Below are 18,675 nucleotides of genomic sequence, written 5' to 3' on the forward strand. Positions count from 1 at the left end.
TGTCTATTTGCTGTCTCTTCTTTCTCTTTACTAATGCAATATCAGTAGCACACGGTCATCCACCAGTATTGATACAGACAGACACTGCCACAAAGCTTTGGATCAGGTCTCGGCTGCGCTATGCTGAGGGTAAGCATCTGTGGATGGAGCATACAGGTCTCGGCTGCGCTATGCTGAGAGTAAGCGTCTGTGCATGGAGCACTATACAGGTCTGGCTGTGCTGTGCTGAGAGTAAGCATTTGTAGATGGAGCACTATACAGGTCTGGCTGTGCTGTGCTGAGAGTAAGCATTTGTAGATGGAGCACTATACAGGTCTGGCTGTGCTGTGCTGAGAGTAAGCATCTGTGGATGGAGCACTAAATACAGGTCTGGCTGTGCTGTGCTGAGAGTAAGCATCTGTGGATGGAGCATTAGGCTGTACAATCTCTATCTGCTCTTGGCTCGCCGTATCCTGCAGAGCCTGGAACGGAGTCCTGGACACATCAATAACTTTCCTCACAAATTGCTGATCGCTGCCTTATGTGTGTTGAAATAGGCACCAAGACCATATTTCATAGGCTATCCTTCACCCCTCCATGCAGTGAGGTTCATGAAATGGGATGAAAAGGCTCTGAATCAGGGAATATTCATAATGATATTTCCTGATATGTGTAATATCAGGGAATATATGGGCTGATATGCTCCTGATATTTTAGTGCTAATTGTCATATCAGGAGCATATCAAAACTCCTGAATGGGACTGCATTGACATGCCAGATGTCAAGTGGTAAGAAGTGTACACCTTGTAGAATTCTAGGGTATTCTTGCTATACTTCTGATGTGTTCATGTTAGCCATAGAATATGATATAGTGTGTGGAGGTATACTGTTGTACATTACTTTCTCTGTCTCCAGAAAGGCTGATGTTAAGCTCTGATATAAAGTGCACATTTAGGCCTGTTTACCACAAAGGCCTAGACTTCCTCAAGAACATCAGTCATAACAATAGGCCGAGGGAAATAACTGCCAGAGCTGTGTCCAGATTTTGCCATCTGGTCAGTGCAAGTCTTGTGCAATCGTTGCCCCCCTTCACGTGGGCAAGATTCATGTTAGAATGTTTCAGCTACTGACTTTGGGCGAGGATTTGACTTTGAGACGGATCAAGAAGCCTTACGCTGAGCATCTTCTGCAGGGATACTCCTCCGTCGCCAATCACGACTGTTAGACTCTGTTCAGTTTGACTTCACCTGTGTACTGTTATCCATTTATTGTACCATTTACAATAACTCATCATTTAATCGCCGATCCTGATCCGACCGTCAAGCTTTATTAAGCATCTTCAATTCAGACATTAGACGTTAGAACTAAAACACAAGTACTGTAACACAGTAACCACAGTAAGATACACAGCTTATTGAGAGACCACTGCACATTTTCCTAATGTCATCATACGGTTGTTTATAGACATTCAAATGAGCTGACAGTCATGTTCAAATGTGCAGCTTGGTCTCTTATTTTTTTCCAGAGCTGTATACCGGTATACAGGAATGATTCTGAGTCACAACTCTATCCACACTCCTTATTGAATGATGAAATATACAGTATAAAACACAATGCCTAGTGCCCAACTGCACCAGTGGAGATGGCCTGCTGCCCGTACCTTGTTGTGTTACATTGGCGCTTTGCCCAGTGAGCGATTGTATCAAGAAATTAATTCCTGTCATATTTCTTTACTACTCTGCCACTGGTGCTATATTGTTCACAATGGATACCCAGCAATGAATGTCAAAGGAGAGAGGAGACTGGGATAGAAACCTATGTAACCCATCGACAGAAGACACACACACACACACACACACACACACACACACACACACACACTCTCTTCAATTAAAATCTTTCTGACTGTACCTCTTTCTGTACCTCTTTCTGATACCTGTACATTCAATCAACACAACGAAAATCGTTTTGCTCTATTCAACAATCACTGTTTCACTGGTTGATAAGCCCAATCATCTTTACCTATGAAAATACCCTCACAGCCACCTTCCGGATTTATTACCATTGAAGAATTTACTCGACCAATAGGAGGCGCATTTAATATAGAATAGTGGAATCGTCACGGGAGTGCAACACATCCTCTGTTAGGACAGCGTTTGAGGCAGAGGGATACGTACCGACATTGATCACAGGGCGTTGTTTGAAATAGCCATTTATACAGGGCTATTTTTGAACAGCTGCCTATGTCGAACTGTGCTCGGACCGTCATGATCCAGTAAAGGAACTAATCGCAGAGATGGCATCTTTGGGACTGGTCGCCAAACTACAGGCTGGAGTTCTCCGGCACGCGTTACCATTCCGCTCACTGTTGAAAACAACCACTATACCAGTGCACTTGACTCACAAGGTAAGTAACCTATGGGTGCAATATTACCCATTTATGTTACACAGCTGTAGCTTAGGCTACTACTAGCCTACAGCGGGCTATTGCTTCGCTACAGTATTTCCAACTGTAATATTATTATTAGGGGGGACTGGTAAGCCGATGGGACCCAAGTTCTTTTTTGGTTAACTTGTTGATGTCGAGAAGTCAGAGTCTTGTCGGCTGCTCCCTTGATGACATGATACATTTTGTTGTCAGAGCGCGCACAGTGAATAAACAGATCGCCAAGTTACCCGAAGTTATTTCCTCTCGTGCACTGTAGCCTCCACTCTCCACCCATAAAATGGTGGAATTTGGGTCTTTAGGCGCATCGGGTCCTGTTTGGTTTCTGTAGCCTACAGTCGCTGAGCCTACAGGCTACTAAATTAACTTTGACGTCGCCCGATAGAAAAGCAGTTTAAAACGTCACGTTAAAATAAGGTTTTACTACTTTTGAGTTGGCTGCAGTGCATATGCATAGCCAACCATGTATTCTGTCTTGGTCTTCACTTCAGTCTTACCCAGTCGTGCAAAGTTGGTGACTTACCACACTTCTCTGATTACAGAAAAGCCTACAGTCAGGAAGCGACAACAAAATGACTGGTGGATCTTCTTTTATCATGTCGTTGACTTAGACAAGAAGCTATTCGAACTTGAAGCTACGCGTAGGAATGCGCCTGGTAGGCTGCCAGGCTGCTGTAATTGGTCGTTCAGAGTGTCGCGCAAATTCGAGTTGTTGCTTGAAGGAGCACATAGGCCTATATTGAATAACAGATTAAACATCTCAAAACGCGCCGTAGGCAAGACACATGAGTTTGCTAAACTTGTTCTGGCTAAAATGTGACTAAAGTAAAGCCTACGTTTGACATACTTTGACAAGATTTGGGAAAGATTCTTGAAAGATTGTAGTCTTTTGAGTAAAGCTTGGAGGAGGAGCATGAGTTAAAAGACCACAATCTTTCAAGAATCTTTCCCAAATGTTGTCAAAGTCTGTCAGTGTAAGGTGTAGGCTTAAGCAGCAGTACTTTGCACAGAAGATCATTTTTTATTCAGATAACTTTTCAATGTAGGTTTATGCTAGGGACTCAGATTGAGGAGAGCAGCAGCACTTTCAGGTGCTGAAATCGATGTTAGGAGGTTTCTAAGCTAAAACATTTTTGTCACATAGCCTGCAAACATCATCTCACCATCCGCTGGCTGCTGTTGAATAAACTGTAAAAAAAAAAAAAAGACACGGTCTCTGAAGACAGCCCAAGCTCCAAAAATGGCAACAAAAACAACATGGTCCAGGCTGGACCATAACGCCGTAAACAGTTCCAGCCAATCACAGACGAGATGCGCGATTAGGAGCGTGGAAAACAGAATAACTAACATATTGTGATGGGGAGAGCAACTACATAAAATGCTAGTGCAAGACTCAGAGTAGGCTCAGCGCCTCATCTGCACCCATGGCTGAGTATTCTTCACAGATATGCCTCCCAGCTAATTTCCTGATGTACATGGAAACAACCAGCCTTCCTCGTGTTGTTTGAATAGGCTCAACTGCCGGATTACACAGTAATTAAATGGGCCTTATTATGGTCTGGAGATGCTTGGTGGTTATCAGTCATGTCCATCCGTCAGCCATCTGGTCAGCACATCCTGCCTTTTTCTATAATTCAATACTAAAGGGTAGTGGTCTAGCTGTAAAATGACAGACAGGGATAACATCACCAGTGTCAGACCAGAGCATTTTGATCCACAGGATTGCACAGTATAACTGCACAGCAGACGTGTGTTTACTTTACTGCTGCAGGGACAGAGTGCTGCAGAGTGCCCTGTGGGCCAGTGGCATATGAGACCAGGCCAGACTGGCCCAGAGTCAGCAGCTACTTTATTACACTGCACCCGTGATTGCTGCTAGATTGCAGGTTTAATCGTGAGTGCTGTATAAATGCAAAAATGCAATCCCATGCATTATGCTGTATACATAATCCCATGAATGCATAAAGAAGAATAGAAATTGTCCTTGAGGTCTACTGCACTGGTTGTGGAGTCCCTGCTGTGAGAGAGTATTCCTTCCCTTCCCCCAGGCAATAAAAGGCTAGGGTCTTGATGAGGTCATATTTCACCTGTGGTGGACTGGATCATGCACGTGACTCGAGTCACCTCACATCCAGTATTTGAATCGTTGCTTGAACCATTGTCTGGTTCATAAGACGTCGTCCTCTACAACTGTATTGGGTAATGTTGTGTTCATGCATGTAGCAAATCACTAGAGGTAAGCCCATAGCATCTACTGATACAGTGATGCAGTGCACTATTGGTACTGCACCCCAGTTACAGCATCAGATAAGCACATTTGGTTGCACTGTTATGATGAATGACAGTGAAATGATCTATTATGCTCTTTGCAGATTTAATGTAATTTAGTTTTAAAATACTCAAAGGGCCATTTCAGGTGTTGTTTTTTTTACTCATTTTATATTTATCAGTCACCACCAGAGCGGTTTTGTTGTACATTCTGAGCCCTCGCTGCTGTATACTCCCTGCAGGCATCTGGGACTCCATCCACAGCATCTGCCCATGGTCTTGGTCAAGTGTCGTATTGAATGTGGACACAGTAAAATGTGCTTCAGGAGCAACAAGGCCATTTTTTCCAATTTTCATTTTCCATGTCGGTTTCACTGGGAAGATTTTCAGCATTCTGTTTTGTAATAATATTTGCACATTTTAAGGAAACACAGTTTGAGCTTAGGTTCCAGTTAAATAAGATGACACAGGAGCTTTGTATGGGGGGTTATTTGCAGATGCATATTTGAATGTCAGTGAAATCACAGTGTGTTGCTGGTAGGAATAAAAGCATAGTACCAATCTTCTATCACTGTCCTATCAGGATCATGTAAGAGATGATCTCATTAGATGGATATCATAGTCTAAAAGCATTTACTCATGTGACAATGGTACAATCAATTGTAAGAATATTCAAGTATTCTCTATTGTGTTTGCATGCTATTTATCAGAGAATCTGAGGTATACTGTACAGCAGACATTTTCCACCCTGGTTAAAAATGGGCAACATTGTGCCCAAGAGCAAGATCTGTGTGTGAGTCATGCATGGGCATGAGGGGAGAGGAAATCTGAAATGCACTCTAGTGGTGTCAGTGCTTCAGCGTGACGGGTAAAAATAAGCACTGGGCCTTATCCACTCCTGTCATATTGTTGTGGAGGCAGAGGAGTGAGTCATAGCTGTCTGTCTGAGCCTGACAGCTGGAGCAGGGCTGGAGTGGCAGGGGGGGCATTATATTCCTCATTAGGAGCCCATCTCCGGGGTTCTGCCCTTTAACAGGTGCGCCATTTGCCCCTGGTCCTCTTAACTGCCCCACGAGAGCTGTGACACATTTATGTTTCAAGAAGTGTGACAGTAATGTTTAATTGCAACATGAAACCAGAGTGTAATGGATTGGTTTTATTCTGTTAAGACAGCAGCACATACGGTATGTACTACTGCACAACTGCATCATATGGCTTAATATCCAATGTAGGCTACATGTACATTATTTATCAGAAGTTCCACATTGAACCCAGATGCTGCCTTGACATGCGACTGACGGCCTCTACTGTCCACTGTTATTCTCCTCAACCATGCATGCGTCAGTCAGCTGTGAGCGCATGGTGATGCCTGCAGACTGTTAGTGAGTTGAAAAGAATGGTTCAGCAGCATATTGACTGGTTGGACTCAGCAGCATGATCAATGGTGCGCTGATGGCTCTTCTGAGATGAATAGATTTAATTCCTTCTTTCATTTGCTGTAGTGGATTTTGTGCTTCAGGCAGCCCAGTCAGCATTAATGCAATTTTCCTCATTCTGGGCACTTTAGAAAACTATCAGTATTAGTATCTAATAAATTACAGCATTGAAGCAAAAACCCAGACTTATTTTTTTTTAGTAATTTGGCTACACACTGCAGTAAAAAATGGAGGCAGAAATAACGGCAGGCAGGGTGGTGTGGGGGAAGCCGGGTCAGCTCCCGTCACCACAACAGGAAGCTGATAAGCTGCGTGTGACTGATTACAGTGCTGCGGCATCACCATGACGAACACCGTCAGCCTTAGACGCGGTGTGACCTGCCGAACACATTGAAGACTGAGGAGGCCTGCTGTGAGGGATGCTCTGCTCTGTCATCATGTGTTACCTCCACTTCTTTTACCTCACTAACCACTTGCCTGAGTCAACACCTCAAGTGCAGACATTCCATGGTTCTGTTAACACAATCAAAACAAATCAGGCACTTCTTTTGTGTTGGCCAAACCTTCCCGAGGTATGTTCATGGGCTGGACCGATATTGTTGTACTCCGACCTGCTCTTCCACTGGAGCACCCATATCTTGAAAATCCCTCTAGACGAGGCTCACCTTGCAGCGCCAAGGTGTTTATTACCAGCGGCCACACCCAGGCTCACTGCTGACGTCCGCTGTGTTCCCTCTAAGCCAACAGCAGAGAGAGGGGGAGTTGAGACAGACGCCGGCATGCAAATTGCTTTTTCACAGGAGAGTGGAGGCGCGGCTACCATGACCGGCTCTGTAATTTGGTTTCAACATGGCGTCTCCATATTTCATCCAGCATGGTCCACGGGCTGGCGCAGTGGGCAGCGACGGCCAGGGGAAATGGGCTCATCACACCAGTTTATTTCCCTCTTAGCCTCCAGTGCGTATCAGTGGGGAGCGCTCGTATATCCTGCTGTCCCACGCGGCTGGACCCCGGTGCTGAGTGGTAATGAAGTGGCCAGACCCCGGTGTAGACGCCGTGGCAGAGTGACTGGTAATGAAGAGCCGGCCGTGGGGGTTGGGATGGGGTGGGGTGGGGTGGGGTGGGGGGGTGGGGTGGGGTCGGGGGGGTCGTGCCGGAGGGGCGTGCGTGTCGTGGGGCAGCAGCGGCATTCCATCACCGGTGACAGCACCCATAACGGCCGGGGAGCCTCAGGGGCCATGCGAGTAAGTGAGCCCGGCCGTCCGCTTGATGGCTCGCCTCACCTCCACGCTCGCTCACTGTCAGCCCAGCACATGGGGGCACCGCAGCCTGACCACACGCCTGTGTGTCCGAGCCGAGGCAGACCGCTCTCACTTGGCACACGGGACCTGGACGCAAGACACTGAAGTGAAGATGGCCTGTTTTCTCACAGCTGTCCCTCAACAGAAACGCTGACAATTGTCAAACCAGCACAAGCTGAGTCACCAAATTATTCAAATGAAATCTACAGTGTTTCAGTTTCTCTTTTGAATGAGATGACTGTGGACCAGTTCCAACGATGGACCATGGTCTTTGGCGGGGAGACAAATAGCCTGGCAGCGCAGTCATGGCACGTCTCCTGCCCCGACTCTCTCACAGAGCATGCACCTTTCTCATTAGCATCCTGATGCTGTGTGCTCCTGAACACACACACACACACACACACACACACACACACACACACCAAGTGGTGTTGTCGTGCGGCACACACTCAGAGGCCCAAGCATGGCACCCAATCTAATGAGAATGCACTGAGGCAGTATCTTGTTTGCCATTCTCCAATCTCCCACCTCTGCAAACCACAAATCACTTCAGAGAGCGCTCTGGCGCTTTAATCAACTCACTGTGCATAAATAAACCCCAGTGTCTCTCTAAGTGCAGCACTGAGAGTTTTGGCTACTTGCTTCTTCACTTTAAATAATAGGACAGAATAGGCATATTACTCATAGTTTATTTGACTATTTAAAAAAAGATGTCTTGTACAACAAGGTATTAAGAGCATCTGCATCTGAGTACTGTTAGCTTCATCTGATGATCCATGTGTTTCGATGTTGTTTGGCTGTCAAATCTATTTCCCTCACGATGAGCAGAAATATGGCACATTTACTCACATTAGTAGTGAGTTGCCACCACTGACCTATAAAGAAGAACTTCATTATACTGATCTATAAAGAATAGCTTCTTTATAGAATAACTGCTTTATAGATCAGTGGTTTCCACTAGAACACACTCAACATCCTGAATCATCTGCGTTTGAGCCCTACAGTACTTGGGCTTATTCTGCGTATGTAGGACAGGAAGGGAGTGGATGGGTTCAGTGCTTTTAACTGCCACGGTTATACCTTAATCCATCTAGAGATGGCTGAGGGGCTTCTCATTATGCAAATGGTTCATCTGCTATGTTGTCCCAGGCGGAGGTGAGAGCCTGTAGGGTCTGATTGGTTAAGAGGTGCTCAGATCCTAGAGCTCTCCCTCTGCGCCATCAGAAGATCGCTGCACATGATTGCTCAACACGATATTGATCAGACGACCTCTCAGGCAGAGGACGAAGGCTCCGCGGGTGTTTGCCGCCAAGTTCCACTATGTCACCGTGACAGAGGCGAGGACAGCGGCCCCATCCACACAGTGTGGCCCTTATCGACCCACTGGAATCTACTTGGAATTCATGGAAGACAAGGGCCAAGAATGATTGTCTCCCTAAGACAAAAAGACAAATGGCCCCACCTTCAGACAAATGGACCAGTGCCTGCATTATTTAATGACTGTCAAGCTTGAGAACCAATTCTACCCCTGTGGGAGTCATTTAGGCTTGGTTTTAATTGAATAGTCACTAATGATGCATTAAAGAGTCTTATTACTTTATCAATAGGATGTAAACCTTGTTTAGCAGCAGAAATATTCTGACTGTTTGTCAGAGTAGATATAAATTATTCATTTTACCAATTAATTTGTACACAAGTGGCATCTTGTTGCAGCCAGTGTAGAATGTGTTGCTATTATGAGTTTAGCTCCAGTTTGTGACTGCATGCTGTGTGTGTGCTTTGAATTCAATGCGCTTCTCTTGGACATTTCTTTGCATACAATGGTCTTAAGATGTAAACAAAAACATAGATGCAGCCTTTTGGGCAGTACACTGTCGCCCTGTGAATGTCACTCTCAAAGGCACTGATTAATCAATACATGAGCAATGTAACTGTACATACTGTACAACTGGAACATATCAGTGGTGTAAATAAAGTGCCTTGCGATTCTCCACAGAATGAAAAGAGTGGAAAGATAAACAATTTCTACTCCACGTCTCTGGCCAACTTGACGATGTCAGCAGATGAGGGCTCCTGCCCTGGGGCCAGCACTGCGAGACAGTCACCTTGAGTAATGGCCATCTTCTCCGTGGTCTAGCCCCGGGCTGCTTGTGCTGCTGTAGGCTAACAGAGCAGTGTGCTCTCTGAACGCCCTTTCTGTTTACTCATCAAAACTAGAACTAGTCAGAGCATGCAAATACTGTACTGTATATCCGCACCACACCCAAGTCAATAGCTGCATGGTGGTTTGGAAAAACTTGCAACTTGAAACCTCTTTCAACAGTATTGTTCATGGGAAACATTACATTCCTTCAAACTGAATGATGTTAAAACACAAACTGTCCCCTGTTTTTATATTTTTTTTTCAGATTACGGTCGTATATTGTGGTGCAGACCGATAACTCCACAAACATGGTGTGTATGACTTACCTTGCTGAAATACACTCATTCAGATCTGTTTGTGTTTCAGGCCCAGCCCAGAGTGCCTCTGTGGAGATGTCACCAAGCTCTCTTCTGCAGCACTGTGGCGCCCTCCTATGGTACAGTAGTCAGTCACACCCATCACAGACCAGTTTGCAGTCATCCATATATATGCACACCAGTCGCAGGCCACAGCTCCTTGCTGCATGAACTGTTAAGCGCGCCCTCTAGTGGATCAGCGAGGAACATGCCCTAGTAGTGTATCAGCTACAGTAAATACAATGAATGCTCATGTCCAGTACTGATGCTCCCGGTGGTCACCCTTCTTGTGGTCTGGCTCTGTAGATGTGGCCGTGCAGTTCAGACATGGCCGCCCTGCGATGGCCGTGCCGTTGCCCTCCAGGAAGGAGAAGTGCCTCTTCTACCTCAGGCCCATGGTCATGACCGTCAGCGACTTCATGCAGGACCTGCAGCGGGAGGACCCCGGGATCACCGCGGCCGCCGTGCTCACAACAGGTGTGTTTACACAAGCAACGCTGCGCCAGATAGTGCAGGACAACATTGATTTGATTGGTCAAGTAGACTGTAGTGCACAGTCAAGCTGTGGAAATGAATACGCTCTTGTATTGTGAAATCTCCTGGAGAGGAAGAGAAGGCCTAGGAAGCAGTGAGACACACCAACACCCAGTTGTACGCTCTCAAAAGCGGAATAACCGTTACAGGGATCACCCAGTATGTATATCAGAATGACTGATTGGCCTTTGCATGTATCAAACTCAATGCTTGTCATTTGAGTTTGTCAAAATGGAGGAGAACATTAGATAAAGAGATGAGATCTGCCATAGCTGGAGTTCCCAGCACATATTCTCAGGCACTTATTTCTTTCTCTGTCTTGCTCTCTCTTGCTCTCTGAGAGAAGAAAACAACAAGAGGAAGTTGATGTATAGATTCAGAGGCCTTGCACACACAGACACACACACACACATGTAGCTATACAGAGAGAGAGGAAGAGAGAGAAGCAACATGTCCTCGGACCTAAACAATGTCATTCTTCCTCCTGAACAACTTACAGTCACACCCTAGAACTTTGCTCTTTGATAGACCCCTCTATTCTTCAGCCCCTCCTCTCTTAGCAAACATGTGACTCATATCATATAATTTGCCGTCCTGTGCTCAGGTGTGTGTGTGTGTGTGTGTGTGTGTGTCTAGACTGAAGATGAGCAGGAAAGTCCCACAAAGACAATTGAGAGAGGCCCTACTGTATGTCTCTATCTAAGCAGACTTAGCAGATGGTGAAGTCTGTTTGTAAGTCTGAATATGGACAGGCAAATGACACGGGGACTTGGGAGACTTCATGCCTGGGTCTCCATACTGATCAGGCCATTTTCAGTTGTGCACATGACATGTAAGATAAGATAAGGCAAGATGAGCCTTTCGTTTCTCTTTGGTAGAGAAATTTGTCTTGGGCAATCGAGAGAGTGTGGTTATACAGATTAGAAAAACATACATTAACGCCGAAGGTGAGCTTACACCAATGAAAGCAGACATATAAACATAGTTATAGATAAACATAGATATACTGTAGGCTAAATTCACATTCACACACACCTGTAGTGAGAAAGACAGATTGCAGGGGGCGATAGAGTACAGTTCTGCTTACTATTGTACTGTTGATGAGACTAGAATATAACTCTGCTCACTTTTGTACCTACAGAAGGGGAGAAGGTCCCATGTACCACCTCTATTGACACACTCCTCAGTAAAGACTTCAAACTGGTCATCAATGATGCTGTCTACAATGTACACTCCTCACAACAAGGTACAGTGGCCTCCCGAAGTCGACATTTCAAATACACAAGTTGTGCCAGCAGTAATAAGCAACTGATAAGTACAGTCATTTCCTGCATATAAGCCGCATTGTGTATAATCCACAGGACAGTGTTTTATGCAAGTTGAAAGAAACAAAACCATATTAACACCATATTACCATGTATTAACCTCATAGCGGAAGAAATTTTGCGAAATGAATGTATAAGCCGCAGCTGTTAGTCTGGAAATTACGGTACGTGTAACTGAAAGTGATCTCCTTCATGTCTCCCGCTGAAACTGACCCACGTGAAGAGCTGTCCAGTCATGCGCCGGCAGTGGGAGCGGCGGACGTGAAGCACGTGGTCCACCTGCTGCACACGGCCCTGCACCAGCCCGACCACCACGTCCTGAAGGAGCGGCAGCTGCTGGAGAAACTGGACGGCATCAAGCAGGAGCTGACCCCACTGGAGAAGGTGCTTCTAGCAAATACCTGCATAGACGCTGTATGGCATGGCTGCTTCTGTGCAGAGTAGGGCTGTGCAGTTAATACAATTCATTGATTAATCATCAATTATGACTTCCAAAGACTATCAAAAAAAATAAAAAATCAATCAAAATATAAAATGTATTTTGCTGTATGCCATTTTGCAACAATGTTCTCTTTTTGTCTTGTTATAAATCTAGTGTAGCCCTTTGCTTAAATCATCATGTAGATTTAGCGCTTAGTATGTTTATTTGTTTTTCAGGTGAAATATATTAAATTCAGTTAATTTCTTAATTTACAAGTTTAGAAAAGTGACGTTTCCAAAATCAGTGAATAGTTCTGTTAAATAATTATGATCTCACTGTGGACACAATATTATGTTTTTTAAGTGAAATGTATTAGATTCAGTTAATTTCTTAATTTAGAAGTTTAGAAAAGTGATATTTCCAAAATCATTGAATAGTTCTGTTAAATAATCGTGCTCTCAATATGGACAGATGATCATGATTATGCCATGATGGAACCGCCTTAGTGCAGATAAGTGATTCAAAGACTAGTTTGTTTACATGCCTTACTGCTGTGCGTGGGTGTGGGTGTGTTCCAGGTTAAAGCCCGGATAACGAGGAATGCGGAGTTAAGCTCGTCGCGGGCGCTGTGGGGGGGCATGGCTCTGCTGTCGGTGCAGGGTGGCGCGCTGGCATGGCTCACCTGGTGGGTGTACTCCTGGGACGTCATGGAGCCCGTCACCTATTTCATCACTTACACCACCAGCATCGGCGTGTTTGCGTACTATGTCCTCACCAAGCAGGTACTGGCTAACTCACACACCACACACATATAGCAGCCCAGGCTAGTGTTTGCATACTACGTCCTCACCAAGCAGGTACCGGCCAACTCACACACCACACACATGGGGGTGTTTGCATACTACGTCCTCACCAAGCAGGTACTGGCCAATTCACACTCCACACACATATAGCAGCCCAGGCTAGTGTTTGCATACTACGTCCTCACCAAGCAGGTACTGGCCAACTCACACACCACACACATGGCAGCAGCCTATAGCCACGAAACATACGCGTCATATAGAGTCATGTTCAGAGAGTAAACATACGCGTCATATAGAGTAATGTTCAGAGAGTAAACATACGCGTCATATAGAGTAATGTTCAGAGATGTATTTGAACATGTTGATCACATATTTTTGCTTGTGCTTCACCTTAACTTTGCTGCTTATCAGTCAAGGGGCATTCATTCATTCATTTATTTGTGTTAAGCATGACAGCATGCATTCAAATTAGTGTTTTGACAGCTGTAACACTATTGCATCGTTCCACAGGACTACGTGTATCCAGATGCAAAAGACAGACAGTTCCTGCATTATTTCCACAAGGGTGCCAAGAAAGCAAACTTTAACGTGGACAGATACAATCAGCTGAAGGGCGATTTGGCAGAGGTATAGACACTTTGTTAACTTTCTGTCCTATTTTTGTATTCATTGGTTCTTCATTTGAGGAAAATCCTCATGTGTGTGCACATGTCATCCCTAAGGTAGAGGAGGATTTGCGCCGTTTGAGGAACCCAAATCAACTTCAGCTGCCTCTCGACCAGATCCAGCCCCACGACTGAAGAGGATTCATGGTGGATTGAACGCTTTTTTAATTTCCATAATGGTGCCTTTTCTTTCATATCATTTTAAAGCATTTGAGAAATAGCCATATACAACTACCAAATACATTTTCAAGAACTGGAAATAAAAGTCATGAAGAAACATTTCGTCTATTACATCTATCAATACCAAGAATAGGCTGAAATGATGTTGTGTGTATATTGAGCAGAATTTCAAACAAAAATAAGTAGTAAAATCTCAATTTTTATTGCACCTCAAAATCGTAAAATCAGAGTCAATCTAAAATTACACCAAGTATTACATTACCCAACTGCACTTAAAAACAGGAAACAAAATACAAGGGAGTCTTCAAAACTCATTGATAGTGCAAACCCCCACCACTATAAGAAACCGTATCATGTAGAAATTACATAGCTGCTGTAAACATAACTTTCAAGTACAGAGACATTTAACTTGAGGAATGAGTGTGTGTGGTTCTGATGAGCAGTCCATTTTAAGAACTACGCTTCATGAACAGAATGCTTCTGACCAGTTATTGCTCTTATGACACATTATAGCCAAGCCAAGCCATCACAGCCAGTTTTGGTGGCCTCAATTATTGCTCTAGAAGGCTATAGGAATTTGCTTTAAAAATAGGACAATATTGACATGGTCCTGAGTGGTTGATACATGTGTACGAAAGGCACATCATCGGTGTATATTTGTGTTAACAGCAGCACAAACAGAATTCACTACATTTCCTTGTATAATTGTGGTTGCAGTATCACTTTGCTACATATATAAAATCATTAACCCTGCACTTTAACTTGGTTACTACTCTAAATAGTTGTTCTACTGAATCTACTTAGTTGATAGCAGATGACACACTCACGATAGCAGTGAATGACATGCTAACATAGATAACTCAGCAAAAGTGAGTTTGTGTCTGGCTATTGTCAGGCCCTGCGGTGGCAGAATCTGAGAAAGGCAGCATGCTCCCTCCCACAGCTTAAAGCCGCCCCATCCCTGAGGTACTTTCCATACTTAAAGGTGAACTATGCAGTTCTGGCGATTTCTTTGCTTTGCTTGTTTTACGCTTGCAGGTTTCTGTGTAGAGCTTCCCCAACAGCTTTAGCGTGTATTTAACACTACTCATATCAATCTGTCAGTCTGCCTTTTCATGAGCATGGTCGTGAGGCTGCGAAACCTTCAAGCATGGTTTTTCCACTCACATGTGCTAGGGGGAAACGAGACAGCCATCATTCAACCCAAAATAAGTCAAATAACCATTCCAAACACTCCGAAGCTGAACAGTTAAGGCAAATTAAGCTAAAAAAAAAACCTTGCATGGTTCACCTTTAAGCAGTTTGTTAGTGTAGAGAGCACAAGACACTCTGGTGAAAATTCATATGGTCAAAGGGTTTAACACCTCAAAGTTGAAGTGACAACAACTAACATGAATTCCCTTTTTGAAAGCACACAGTGGAGGTCTCCATCAGTACAGAAGCTAAGGCATGATTTAAAGGTCATAACATTCAAAAACAATCTGGTAATTCAGGTTTATGTTTGTTCTTCAGAATTCTTGAGGTTAAGGTTATTCACTTGATGATGCCTTCTTTCCAACAAGATAGCACTTGCATCAGATCCGTCTCTCTATGTTAACCACAATTTATTCGGTGTCTGAGGAGCTAATAGTTACTACCCTTTTGAAAATGTAGCGTCTCCAAAATATGAGGTTGTGAATCATTTGGTATATGCCCCTACTGCAACCATGACTTGGTTGCCTTGCATTCTTCTACACTCAGCAGTATACTGTGTGCTGGAATGTTGAGGTACAAAGCAATACTTTCATTTTCATTTAGATGAATCCGGCAAACTTCCCATGAAGTATTAAGTAAGTCTATGTAAATGTTCCCTTACAGGGATATAAGGAAAAATCTTAAAATCAATGTTTGAAATTTGGTTAGCACAGGCTTTTCGAACTTTGTAAAGATGAATGTCTTTTTTTAGTTTGTCACAACAGTATGCACCATTTTGTTTGATTATCTTCTACTGATAGTCATGACAAAACATATGCCGTGATCAGAAACATGCGCAGCAACAAAACCCTGAGGAAGGATCACAAACCCTCTGTGTGTTACAGCTGGCCGAAACCAAAACACTAATTATTCTTGGGCCTGAAGTAGAGCTTCTTGGTGAGCATGGAGGCAAAACAGGGCACCTGCTTCTTTCCGATGGCAGAGGGATCATTACATCGACCAACACTGCGCCGGGACACCTTGCGGTTGACTAGTGTCAAAAGCTCCGTGAACTCGAGAGCCTGGCCATGCTCTTTCAGGACCTCACACAAGTCCTGGACGTACCACGAGCCATTTATTGTCTCACGGTGGGAGTAATACCCTTTTAAAAACAAGGAAAATCAGACAAATAAATTAACATTAACTAGCAATGAAAAGAACATTATCTTAGTGACAATTGTACAAAATTACCAAGTGTGTTTTAGGTGCAATCAGGGATTTTATGCCATTTCAAGCCCATAACATTTTCTGTCATATTCAGTAATGATCTCCACACGGCCGCTAGCTGCTTTCTTTTTGCACAAAAGCATCTGTTAATAAGCATAAAGACAGACAAACAAACAAACAAACAAACGCGACTTCCTAAGAGATCCCTGACTGCACCTGACTCACCCACTGAGTAACACATACTCAGCCTCATGCATCAGTATAGTGTGTCCAATAGCTGCACTTGTCAGTGTACTCACCCTCTGCCACTGAGTAGCACATGAGGAAGTCTGCCCCCGAGGGCAGAGTGTAAACAACGCCAGCATCAACCTCCACCTCGTTGGTCTTAGTGTCATGGTCCACCACGTCCATAGGGGTAACTGGATCATCATGTTTGTCCCCACGGCACGCCTGCAAGCAGAAGATCAACAGGTACGGTGAACAATTTTAAACTGTAGATTCACCTGAAAAGCTTTTTAAAGACAGTTATAACTGGCATGACACGAGTTTGTTACCTGCAAGATAAATATCTTGGGCTTCCCGGCTAGGCTTGGGCATTTATTTCCTTTGAAAAGCGCGGTTACATCCTGAATGCAGATCTTGCCATCATAAGCGAAGACATGATCGTTCTCCCCATGACTCAGGAAAATACAGACGAAGCAGTCCGAGTCCGTGTGGTCATACTCAGCAGCTGTGGAGGGCAAAGTCTACAGTTGAAGTGAAAGTGAAACTGCCAACAGCAAGATACAGATCCAGTAGAAGTAGACGTGTCCTACTACAGAGCTATTTGACATTGTGACAGTTTTTATACAGTAGTACTTGCCTTCACATATCTTGGTCCAAACTTCCTCCAGTTTGAGATTATCAAATGCTCTCACTTCAAAATTCATACCCTCAAACCTAAAATATGAATGTAAAAATTAGTAGCCTACATGTGCACTCATTTTCTGTTTGGTTACTCTTTTGTCTGCAGTCCTAACATTCTCACTTTATTGTCTGGCCTACAATAAAACATCAAATGCAACATAGCACACATTACTATTTTTTACTGTTATAGGCCTACAATAAAAAAAAAAAATATATATATATGCGTCCAAACCTCCTAACTAAGTTGAATCGATCCGCGTTGGTGCCGTTCCTTGGATGCATCCCAAGACGCCAAAAGAAGTTCTCCTGATTGAAGATGAGGACGAGACCTCTTTTTTTGTGGTCCATCTTGTACTCCTCGGCAGGGTCCATTGAGATAGAACTGCAGGTTACAATGCTTTGATTAAATGTGTAAACTTGTTTTCAATCCTTCTCAGTAATGACATGAGGCTATAGTCTTACCCTCCGTAAAAGGCATCTGTTTCTGTGACATTATGAGTGACACCTGTGATACAAAAAAACAAATGGTTTCAATTTGACAGAGATCATTGTGGAATTGTTGTGCTTGACAGGCCAGCTTTCAAAACGTTTATTCTCATCACAAAGCCATTAAACTGCCCATCTACACCCTCTAACCCCACCCACACAGCAAGTTTTAGGTGAACTGCCTAAAAGAGGATGGAGCATTTGGATTCGGAGAGGTCAAGCCTCTATTGTTCAGAAGCACCTGGTGCTGGAGAGTTTCAATGGCATGGTGACAGAGTGCAAGACAGCAGGCTTTTTTTCTTTTCTTTTTTTAAAAGAACGAGATTCAAAAGTGTTAGAATCTGTCTGTTCTCTTTTACATTTAGTCAACTGGTGCGGAGCATCAACGATAAGGTTTCGCATCCTTTTTAGACAATACTTCATCATGCATGAAATGTAAACCAGGAGCACCAAGAGCAGGTAGAAAATGAGTCGAATACGAACTCACCTGCCAAGATACGTCCACTGGACGCACTGTCCTTTTCAACGCTCCCTGAAAGATGACCAAGAAAGTCAAATGATAAACGTTGAAACAACACGTCATGAGCCCATGGTAGGCTACATCAAAACAAAAATAATGACTTGGTTTACAACTAAATAGCCGAAGGACTACGTGTCCTACAAAACATAACTTTCAGCCAACAAATCGACTGCAAGTAGAATCAGTAGCAGTTTTGCGTTAGTTAAACATTAAATGAAGCCAGTGTGGCAGCTTCCACAGACAGGCAACAAGTGGTTTCTGTTTGTGATTATTTTTGCCTTACAGAAACACTGCTAATCGTACTGGTGACAACAACATGATAAGGCTTTAATACTGCGTAACGTATTCTACTGACGAACTATTACAACACATATTCAAATCATTTTGCAGGTAAGTTATTCCCCTACCTGATGTATCTTTCGCAGGACTCGCCATCTTTACTTCCTGCTTGCCTTCTGATCGTCAAATGCTGCAATAACGCTGAACATGCGAGGAGAAATACCCCC

At 43.9% G+C, this 18,675-nt stretch overlaps 2 protein-coding genes across 2 annotated transcripts; one reads left to right on the forward strand and one right to left on the reverse strand.

Annotated features, from left to right (window-relative positions):
• The first annotated feature begins 2,082 nt into the window (after positions 1-2,082).
• On the forward strand, positions 2,083-13,954 carry LOC134075167 (calcium uniporter protein, mitochondrial-like). The gene is made up of 8 exons (XM_062530691.1): positions 2,083-2,386; positions 9,940-10,009; positions 10,236-10,406; positions 11,605-11,709; positions 12,012-12,172; positions 12,788-12,991; positions 13,523-13,639; positions 13,735-13,954. Exons 1-8 carry the CDS (start codon positions 2,276-2,278, stop codon positions 13,810-13,812), a joined length of 1,017 nt encoding a protein of 338 aa, XP_062386675.1. The 5' UTR covers positions 2,083-2,275; the 3' UTR covers positions 13,813-13,954.
• Positions 13,955-14,036: 82 nt separating this feature from the next.
• LOC134075168 (caspase-6-like) lies at positions 14,037-18,675 on the reverse strand. The gene is made up of 8 exons (XM_062530692.1): positions 18,577-18,675; positions 18,137-18,181; positions 17,626-17,668; positions 17,396-17,545; positions 17,120-17,196; positions 16,812-16,987; positions 16,557-16,707; positions 14,037-16,192 (listed from the first exon to the last, which is right to left on the reverse strand). Exons 1-8 carry the CDS (start codon positions 18,602-18,604, stop codon positions 15,954-15,956), a joined length of 909 nt encoding a protein of 302 aa, XP_062386676.1. The 5' UTR covers positions 18,605-18,675; the 3' UTR covers positions 14,037-15,953.

This window comes from Sardina pilchardus, chromosome 2, assembly GCF_963854185.1.
Source record: "Sardina pilchardus chromosome 2, fSarPil1.1, whole genome shotgun sequence".
Taxonomy (NCBI): Eukaryota; Metazoa; Chordata; class Actinopteri; order Clupeiformes; family Clupeidae; genus Sardina; species Sardina pilchardus.